Source organism: Corapipo altera, unplaced genomic scaffold (assembly GCF_003945725.1).
Source record: "Corapipo altera isolate COAL_440 unplaced genomic scaffold, ASM394572v1 271, whole genome shotgun sequence".
NCBI classification, from domain to species: Eukaryota; Metazoa; Chordata; class Aves; order Passeriformes; family Pipridae; genus Corapipo; species Corapipo altera.
The window spans coordinates 2,749,276-2,759,985 of NW_020884935.1; the positions used below are offsets into that span (position 1 = coordinate 2,749,276).

The following is a 10,710-nucleotide window of genomic DNA, read 5'->3' on the forward strand; positions in this document are numbered from 1 at the left end:
TTGGGTTTGATTCTGCTCAAAAGGGGTGCTTTGTAAACGCTGGCTGCAGGATGGGGAGAGGCAGGGAAAGTCATCAGGCAGCTGAAGACCTTGTTCTGGGTTTTGAGCCTTTCAGTCATTAAAATAGATCATTTGGAGCCTCAGGTTGCTGGGCTGGCTGCTCTGCATGTTCTGAGTAATAGTTATTCGTGTCTGAGTAGTGATGGGCCTTCAGGAATTTGTTAAATTAAAAGCACAGGAGTCGTGCAGCAGGAACACAGAACAGGGAACCGAAACCAGGGGAGCTTTGGTCGACAGTTTGCATGATTGTCACACACACAAACCATTATTTACATGTTCAGGACAGGAGTGTTCTCCAAAGATCTCTTGGCAAATGGAGTTGGGGATGTTAATAAAATGAACTGAAGAGCTGTGCTGTGTATGTTGTTTAACTGCAGGAGAGCTGGTCAGGTGGGGAGAAGCATGAACAACTTTGGGTTTTAAATGCAGGGAAATAATGGAATCACCATCTGCAGTTGTGGGCACCTTGATAGTAGAAGTGTTGTGCAGAGGAGGTGGAAGGACAGAATCATGATGATGATGTTTCAAGAAGGCTTTTTTTTCATAGTTTTCTATTTTAGGCTGAGAAGGAGAACAGCATTGAGAAAGGAGCTCCTACCTTTGGCCAGTGCAGTCATTTCAGTGACTCATGAGATGATATCTGTTCTAAATACCCACATTATGATTGTGAGGTGGTTTGTGCACAGCATTCAGTGATCCTGACTGAGGAGCTGAGTGTCAGTGCAGCTTCTTCTCCAAATGTGACTCACTGGTTCCCAAGCTGCAGCCCCAGAAAGGCAAAGGAGGAGAGGGATGATGCCAGCAGGGACAGGAGGGACACGTTGAGGGGGCTGCCAGAACAGGAACACACACTTCCCAAGGACTGGGAGAGGAGAGGGGTCAGAAGGATAAAATCAGGAATGATTCCAGGACATTTTATACTCTGGAGAAAGGAACCAGGAGAACGTCTTGAGCATCTCCTCCTGCTCTGCCAGCAGCCTTTCCTGGAGCTCATGGGCACAGGGCCAGGGATTGGGACCCAAAGGGAACTGCTTGGATAGGCTGGGGCTGCTTTGGAACAGGAAAGAACCATCTCTTTATACTCTTCATGAAACATAACGTGTGAGACTCAAATCTTACAAAAAAGCATTACTTTGTACCATGTAATTGCCCTGAATTTCACATTGTGAAATGTAAATTGCTCTGATAGTCTGGGTGTGGCTATTTTAAGTAAAGCTGCAACAGTATTAAGTAATTTTGGAAAATTGCATCATATTTTCGTGGTGCACATTGCTACAATTTTCTCAAATAGCACATTAATGTGAAAAATTGTGGAGCCCCTTCTTTAGACATATATAAGACTAATCTGTCTTATATATTGTTCTGTGACCACTCAGTGTTTATAAACTCTTCCCAAGGAATGGTTAAGCAGCTAAACTCAAAGCAATGCCAGCTGCCTGTGGTCATAATTACATATATTAAATACAGATACACTGGGCATTCCTTTTCTGTGTTTGTATCAGGAGCAGACAATGCATTGAAATAATACATAGATGTAATATTTGGCATTCAGCTGATGCCATAACTGAGATGTACAAAGTTCAGCAGAAGTGAGGGGATGTTTTAACTGCATGTTTTAAAAAAGGCATGATTCCAGTGTGTAACATAAAGGTAAAATGCCCACATGGGCTGTGTAGCCTTGAAGGCACCTTGTGAAAAAGAATAATTAGCCATAAAAAGTGTGGAATTCAAGTCTCTGCCGTGAAGCCCATACAATCCCTGTGCCCAAATAAAGCCCAAATTTAGTTTTAATAATTTAGCCCTTCAAGCATTTGGAAAGGGATTAAACTTCAGTAATAGAAGAGGATGAGCTGAGCACCCTGTGGAAATGACTGTGCTCGGGCAGAGCTGTCTGAGAGCAGGAGGAATCTGAGGCTCTGCAGAATGTTTGCTGGAGGATTAAATCCTCCTCTGTTATTGGTCTCATTTACACTGACGTGCCTGCAGACATATTTTAATAGTTTTAAGTGGATAACAGTGGGAAGGGGTTGGATGGGGTGGACCAGGAGAGGATTTTCTGCGGGTTTCTCCAGGGAGTCTGCAGAGCAGTGGGAGATCTGGTGTAGCCACGCTGGGTTAGGTGTTCCCTTATCTCTCCTCCTTGCCACCACAGCACTGTGGGGCTTGGCCAGGTCTAACCAGTGCCCTTGACAGCCCAGGACTGGTTTTGTTTGGTCACTCCCAGTCCTGGCTTAGTTTTGCCTTGCAGTGGAAACCACCCCTGTGATAGTGCAGTGACTCACGGGGCTATGGCAGTGCCAGCCTGGCCTTGAGGATTCAGCACTGGGCTTGGGGGGAAAGAGGGGATAGAAAGAGGGATTTGGGGTCCAGGAGCTTTCTTAGTCCAGTTGTGAAGCTCTTGTAGAATCCCAGCTCATCAGGTCCTCGAGGAAGCACAGCTCAGTCTGAGCTTTGTCATCAGACGTTTCTGACGCTCACTTTTGAGCCTCACACCATCATCCTAAAGAATCTCAGAGGTGACACGTGCCACCCTCGGCAGGTGTGGAAGTTAGTAGCTGTATAATATATTCTTTGGGAATTTTCAGTTGTCTTCTTCTGCCCTTTTAGTAGGAAAAGCTGCAGGTTCAACCCTCCCAGTGATGTCACTGCAGCTGCTCACAGAGGTTTCCTCTCAGTGCTGCTGGTTTTGTTCCACCTTCACTCAGAGCTGTCTCTGAAAAGTGTCCCTTAGTGATTTACATTATTGAAGAGATTAAACTACCAAGGAAGCTAAATTTTCCTTTATTAATACCAAATAGTGGTCAGCAAATGACCTCCAAAGCTCCCATTTTTAACAATGCAGGAAGATTTTATTTTCTCTCACATCCATTTCCAGTGTTCAGCTACTTGTTTTAAGGTAATTAAACCTTTTGTGGCAGCATTTTGTTGTATTTTGGTTTAGAAGTGTAAAAAGGTTCACATGAAATGTTGAATCTGTCCACAATAATTCTGAATCTGCTATTGGTATTTGGCTAAATTGTTATGTGAGGAATATTCTCAAGGCTTCACTGGAGAAAAGTGAAAAAATCAGTACATTAAAAAAAACCCAGTATACATCCTGGTTTTAGTACTGTTTATTTAGATTGTAATTCAGATGCAAGCAAAGTAAACTGTTTAAAACACAACACTCTTCGTAGTAGGAATTGATCTCTGGTCCTTTGTCTTCCCCTCTGAAAAAATCCTATTTAATAAATAAGTTCAGCAAATAGAGGCTGCTGTCCAAACCACAAGCAGTGAGAAATCCCTTTGTTCTGCTCTTTCCCAATAGTTCCTCATCAGCCAGGCTGCATCCTTTCTCCTTATGCTCAGATGCTCCCTGTGATACCTGTAAGAAAATCAATTTATAAGACACACTGAAATAAGAAGTGTAAGAATAACAGATAAGTTCTGGCTGCTTTAAATTCTAATACCTGCTGGAGATTCCTGTCTTGGGATCCTGATGGAGTGCAGGTGTTTGTAGGAGTAGATTTGGGGTTGCAGGAGGAGCAGTACAGCACATGTATTTTCGTGTCCACTCTGGAGAATTAAAGCCAAGGTGATGAATTGCAACAAGTGAGTTGGTAATTCTTGTTTGCTGGAAGGAGTTGCTGCCTGTCCTAAAACAGCAGAGTGACTTCATGTCTCGTGGATCAGTGTTGAGTCACTGCTCAGGTGCTGATGGGGCACTGAGCCTGCAGCATCCAGGCTTTTCCTGGGAAAGGCTGCAGCCTTTTTTTTTGGGAAAGGTGAATTCTTCAGCCCTTCCTGACCTGTGGCTTTTCCTGGGAAAGGTTTGAGCCTTTCTCACGGGGAAGGTCAGTTCTTCAGCCCTTCCTCAGCTGGCTTCAGGTGCCACTCCATGGATCTTCCATAACTTCTGGATGGAATTCTTGGTCTCTGGTGCTTTCTCTTGGAAGACACTTGGAAGCAGGTGTAAATCCTGCTCTTAGAGCAGGGCATTAGACTGGAGCACTCCCTCCAGCAGCAGCTGCAGTGTTGGGATAGATAAGGCAGAGCTGCTGGAAGGTTGGTTTGTTGGTTTTGGTGTGTCTTCTGAAGCAGCAGTTGTTTGTGGCTTACTGGAAGTGCCTCAATGAAACCCCTGATGCTCCAACAATCCCCCTGATGGTTCTGAGACTATCCAAGCCCAGCCTGGAGGAGATTTCATCTTCATTTCCCTGCTAAAGGAGTCTGGGGAAATGACCCCATGAGCAGACCAGAAGCTGCCTTCACTGGAGGGTTTTAATGTGGTTTTTGATATTATTGCTCTTCATGGCAAGTACCTGTGTTTCACTGTACCCTGGCAAGGCTGTTTTATAGGTACCAGAAGAGCTACAAAAATGTAACAATTAATATTTGAAGCCTGTTTTAGGTGACTGGGAGGAGACAAGCCTAAAACCCACATTAGATGGAGCCTCAGTCTAAGCTGTTGCTGTTACTTCTGCCCTCTGTGTTTGCCCTGGCTTTGGTTTTAACTTCTCTGGTTTCCTCTCCTAGGTTATCTACTGTTCATTTGGAGGAATATCCAAAGGGCTGCACTTCAATAACTTGATAGTTGGATTAGTTCTACTCACAAGAGGCAGAGAGGAAGAGAAAACAAAATGTAAGTGGTGTAACTTTTAGCAGCAATAACAAGATTGTGGGTAGGGAGTGTAAATACACTTCTGGAAAGCAAACAGGAATTGTGGTCCCTATTCCTGTATGTAACCAGGGCATACATTTTCCAGTAAAGACAGGATCTTTTAAACATTTTTAGCTGTGTTTTTTGAAATTCAGTGCATTTTTGTTTCTATAATCACCAAAATGAAATATATGTTGTCATCTAAGTGTTGGGATCCTCCAGAAAGCCTGGGGATCTCTGGCTGTGGGCAGGGGAAGGAGGATGGCCTTGATAATTTTCAAAACAAATGAAAGCATCTGCCTGCTGACTTGTGTTGTTTTGTCTTCTTTGTTAATCTGACTTGATAGTATTTATTTTGCTTTTGATTACAAAGGTAAAAGAGAATGGACATCTTGACCTGAACTTTGTTTTGAGCTCTGCTGGAACTGGATCAACCAGAGTTTTTATTCCTTTAGTCCTTGCACAACCTTTGGCATTCCCAGCCCATTGTAAACTTAAAATCTGACCAATGTCACTGCCATAGTTGTTGACACACATCTCTGTTTCCTCAGATATTTTCAGTCTCTTCTCTAATGAATCTGGGAGTTATGTTGTCCGTGATGAGATGGAGAAGATGCTACATGTGGTTGATGGGAAAGTCCCAGAGTCACTCAAGAAATGTTTCTCAGAGGTATCTCATCCAGCTTTTCCCCTACTGCATTTCCAAGAAAATAAAAATTACCTTAAGTAGTTTCCTTTTCTTGCTCCTGCACATATGGGAGCAAATTGACCTTGTTTAAATTGGGTAAAAGCTCCCAGTTTTTGCTGTTGTAATATTAGAGATATTTTGTGGCTGTGAATAGCAGTTTGGTTATATAAATGCAGGCATTCTCCCTGCTCCTGTACTTACTGTGCTGCTCTGAAAGATACCATTTCCCAAGGGTAATCATGTTATCAGGTACATTTAAATACTAATATTGCTAGTGGGAACTTACTCATTAGTGTGGCCATTTTATTGCAATTAGGGGAGAAATCTGGAACATGGATCTGAGAGGGAAGAAAATCTGCATCCTGGATTTAAAAATGCCTGCCAGCAGTGGGTGCTTAAAAATAACAGTTTTATAGTATTACTGTTGTCTCACTGTTCCTGCCAGGAGCCACAACATTTATTTATGCTTTGGGTTGTTTGAGAGATGTGATTTTTATGAGGCTTTGCTGCAGTCCTGCTCCAAAACAGGGGATTGGTGCTTGTAGATATTCACAGATGATTCTTAGACACCAGAGATCCCGATGACTTGTCAGCTTTTGTGCTTTGGTGGCTTTGTTTGTTATCAGAGGGCTAAGATCAGCAAAATCTAGACATGACTGTACATTCCACTGCCAAAGGGATTGACCACGAGCTTTATTTGTGGCTACCAGATCACTTAATTACCTCAGATTTTCTTGTCCTCACTGAAGATAACTTTGGTTCTGGGCTTTGCCTGAGCCAGGCTCGTTGGATCTGGCCCTGGGATCGTGCTGGATTTGTAGGCAGTGATGACATTCCTCAGTCTTGGCTGGAATCACAGCTCAGATGGACACTGCAGTCCAGCTTTGGACCTGACCCACGCTGGTATTTCCTATTTATAATTTCCCAGCAGTGCATGGTGTGATGAATTGCCCCCTACAAGTTTAACTGCACGCTGTCCAAGAAATCCAGAAATACTTCATGAAGGCTTGCAGGAAAAGGAGTATCAGCCTGGCTTCAGAGCATTTTCCTGCTCAAGAAGATGCTGCATATTGATTATTCTTTTCTGATGAAAATAACCCACTCAGCAGGATTTACTGGGCTGATAATCACCCTCAGCCAGTGCTGGAGAGAGAGTGAGAAGGTTTAATGCTCCTACTCTGGGCCTGCCTTCCTGCCATAGGGAGGGTGAGCTGATGCTTTCAAGGATGATGTTTAAAGGTGCTTCAGCTCTTCAGAATTATTGCATGTGCTCAGCTAGAAGTAGAAGCTTTAAAATAAATCAGAGTTTTCCTTTTGTTTCTGAAATACAGGGAAGAAATTCAGGCTTACCTGTTTTGCTCCAGTCCCATCATGGCTCAGCTGTAAACATTACTTGCTTCAAATGTGGGTTTTTTTCCTCCTATCCCAAGTTTTTCTATCCCTTTTCCTTGTCCTTTTCCCTAATCCACTGGAACAATTGCAGTGTGACACAGCTCTTGCTGTGTTTACAGAGAGCAGTGCAAAAAATAGAGGGCAAGAGTGGAGCAGGTAGTGAGAAAATTATCTTGTCTCTTGATCCAAACTGTTAGAGAAATTAAAGAATAATAAATTAAAGAAACTATGAGGGTGGGGAGGCCCTGGGTTGCCCAGAGAAGCTGTGGCTGCCCAATCCCTGCAAGTGTCCAAGGCCAGGTTGGAACAAGGAAGGAGTGGAACTGGATGGGCTTTAAGGTTCCTTTCCAACCCAAACCATTCTGGGATTTGTTGGAGGAAAATGTAATGGTCTTTAGTGTAGGGAAAAGAGGCATGAAAAGAGTGAGTGTCTGGACCTGGAACAGTGGGAATATGCAGCAAATGTTGGGCAGTGCTGGTGGAGAACCCCTGGAGCAGCCTGGCCAAGGGGTGCTGGATGTTCAGCTGTCTGCAGTTGGCAGTTGCAGACAGTCCGTGGCCAAATGTGAGTTGTTGGATTCTGTAGAGATGTAATTCAGTGAAGTTTAATGGGCTGTGATATGAGGGGAGTTTAAATAATCAATGACTTGAAACCTCTGCCACTTTGCAGCCCCCTGTTTATTTCCCCTGGAGATTGGAATCTCCATATAATGAGTTTGTCTACTGATAATGGGTTTGCTTTCATTCGAGTTGGTTGTGTAGGTTCTGTAGAAATGAGGCTGCTGATCCCGATGGTTTCACGGGCACAGCTTGGAAAGGATTCAACTAAATGGTTTAAACAGCCTCTCCAGCACTGAAATTCTGACAATGGGCAGTTTTTATGTATTCCTGGAGCTCCATGGGACATCCAGCAGGAGAGACTGAAGGGGGAGATCCTGGGAATGTCACGGTCACACGTGTGCTCCAAAGTGGGTTTTGGCCAGAAAATGGACATGTTACTGCAGTGATTAATCATGGCATTAGTTTTTCCCAAATCTCATTTTTCTGTGTTAGGTGCTTGTGTTCCTGCACAGATAGAACAGCATGTTTATGATTTTATAGCAGCTGTTATTTGGCACGTAAGAGCTTTTGCCTGTGATAATAAATTGAAATTCATAAGAATAACCTATTCTGTTTTGATTGTAAGTAACCATTTTTCTTTGAGTCCCTTTAACCTGAGTTTCAGAGGACACAGGTTTCCAAAGGCCACATTGAGTAGGTGTTTGAAGTGCAGAGAGAAGTTCATTTCCCTCCCAGTGCTGCGCTTCAGAAGGAAAGGGAAAAACAGGCACAAAGCTCCAAAGAGCAAAATCATTTCAGTCCTTATTTTTCGAGGAGATTGGCCCAATTTTCCTTCCTCCAGCTGGATGGTTCCTGTTTACTGCTGCTGAGAGACAAACAGCTCCCCTTTTCTGCTGTTCCTTGCAGGGTGAGAAGGTGAACTATGAGAAGTTCAGGGTTTGGCTCCTGCACAACAAAGACGCCTTCACGTTCTCGCGGTGGCTGCTCTCGGGGGGCGTCTACGTGACCCTCACTGATGACAGTGACACCCCCACCTTCTACCAGACCCTGGCTGGAGTCACCCACTGTGAGTAAAGGGTGCTGCTTATTCCCATCTTCAACAACCTTTCACATTTCAGCTCCTGTTCTGCCACCCTTGGTCATTAAACCTCCCCGCTCGGGGAGAAATTCGATTTGTTCTGTGCCGGCCCATGGAAAACATTGTTCTGTCCAAGGACACTGTGGCTCTTATTTTTTAAGAGTTATCAAGGCTGCCATTACAACACTTCTAAGAGAACTTCTACTAGAGGTTTGCTGCGGAGCAGGTTGGAAAAAAAAATAAAAATAAAGGTATCTTCTCTTTGACAATTAATTTTCTGAAGTGGTTTGCCAGTAATGCTGGTCTTATATTTGGTCTTTGTAGTGGATCATTAAGCTATTGAGACAGTTGAGAAAATAATGCTTGTTTCAAAAATAATTGTTACCTCCTCATTTGCTTGTGCAGTGAAATCAGTGGCATTCCTGGCATGTGAGACAGGCAGGGGAACTGAGTTAACTACAGAGGAGCCTCCTCAGGATTTGCATTTAGGAATAATCTCCAAAGAACAAGTGCTTCCTTGTGTCTCTATTACTGTAAAAGAAGGAACAGCTGGTTTTTAAATTAAATCTAAAACCAAAAGGCTGATAAATTATAACTGATGCCCAGTTGTAAGCACCCGTTGCAGTAAAGCATCCGAGGGATCCCTGGGATTCCTGGGAGGAGGAGGTTTGTTGTGGAGGTGGCAGGGATTTATCTGGTGCTGTTTTCTGTGCTCTCACAGGTTGGCTTTGTTGGGGTGAGTGTGGTATTTAATCTCTGTAATGGGTGGGTTACTCGAATAAAGTGACATCCAGGTTTTTCTCTTGGTTTTAAAAATGAGCATTAAAATTATTTTCGGACCATCTGAAAGGAAAAAGGCATCAGAAAGTCAAGAGGTTTATAAACAGGCAATTTATTTGCATTACACGAGAGGCTGCAGGAGACACTGAGGTTCCAGAAGAACATTGAATATTCTGAGCTCTAAGAGATGAGGCTGAAAACTCCAACCCTCTGAGTTTTGGGGAGTTCAACCCTGGGCAAGGTCTCGAGCTGGATCAGTCTGAGATGGTCCCTGTCCCCAGCCTGGCCAGGTGTCCTTCAGCCTCAGTGTTCAAAGAAAGCTTTGCCCCAGGCCTCTGGATGGAGCTTAATTTGATTTTGGGGTTTTTATGCTTCGAAATTGAAACTTTCCCAACGGTTTTTACTGTGCTTTTTTTTTTTCCCCGAAAGTTTCTTTATTCTGAAATTGAGCTTTATAACTAGAAAAATATTAACTTTAAATTTAAGAGCTACTGTTTTTAATAGATTTTGTTTCCTATTTAATGTTGTTTTCACTTCTTCTGGGTTTGATATGCCTGTCACTGTTACATCTGCAGCCAGGCCCTGAACTGTGTTCTCACCTAGATGTGCAAAATACATCATTCAAGAAGGAAATGATCTATAGACTGAAGAGCATAATACTCTACTTTACCCAACCACTCCTCTGTTGTTATGTCAAAAAAAAAAGTGTTTCTGCTTTTAATTTCTAGACTAAGTGATTTTTTTTTTTCAGCTTTAAACCAAGAATTAGAGCAATTAAGGCTGAAGTGATAATTAAAAACACAGTTAAGGAGACTGGATGAGAAGCTTATTAGGAAAAAACGAATGAGGGCAAAACCTGTTCTGATTCTTGGAGAAAAGGTGGTTCCCCCCTGTCGCATTTGTTCCTCCTGTCGTAGTTTCTTTTTCTCCCTTTTCATCTTCTCATCTCAAATTGCTCAACCTTTGTCAGAACAGACCCCCAGTTCCTTAATCAGCCTCTGCCTCAGCACATCCACCAGCCCTGAAATCAGCTCCCTCTGCCTCTCTTATCTTGCAATTCCTCATATTTTAGGGCTGGAAATTCAAGTCGTATTTTCCTGTCCTTGCTTTTAATCTCTCTCTGATCGAGTTGCTTTGTAAGAATTTCATCACCCCCCCCGTGAATTGCAGGGTCTGACACTGTGAACTGAGTTACAGGAGGAAATATTGAGCTTTTCTTGTCCAAGAACCAGGTAGTGTGGTCACTCTCTGACGTGTTCTGCTGGAGAAGTTGGAGTTTTAAAGCCTTGGGAAACACGTTTGCAGAATTTTGGGTCCCTCCTGGGTGTTTCAACACAACTCATGTTCTCAGGGGGAAAAAAATAAACTATTTTCTATACAATTCTATCTATTTCTATATAATTCTATCTATTTCTATACAATTCTATCTATTTCTATACATTTTTGTCTATTTCTATACATTGTTTCTATTTCTATACATTTTCTATCTATTTCTATACATTTTCTATCTAT

The 10,710-nt window shown here is 43.0% G+C and overlaps 1 protein-coding gene across 4 annotated transcripts in view; it reads left to right on the top strand.

Moving 5' to 3' along the window:
* The window catches only part of USP32 (ubiquitin specific peptidase 32), a 67,487-nt gene that overhangs the window by 21,592 nt on the left and 35,185 nt on the right, over window positions 1-10,710 (top strand). For all 4 annotated transcript variants that reach the window (XM_027660135.1, XM_027660137.1, XM_027660139.1 and 1 more), the window contains exons 3-5: window positions 4,576-4,681; window positions 5,251-5,369; window positions 8,247-8,406. In XM_027660135.1, the coding sequence (XP_027515936.1) occupies window positions 4,576-4,681; window positions 5,251-5,369; window positions 8,247-8,406 (385 nt within the window). The remainder of the gene's footprint in view (window positions 1-4,575; window positions 4,682-5,250; window positions 5,370-8,246; window positions 8,407-10,710) is intronic.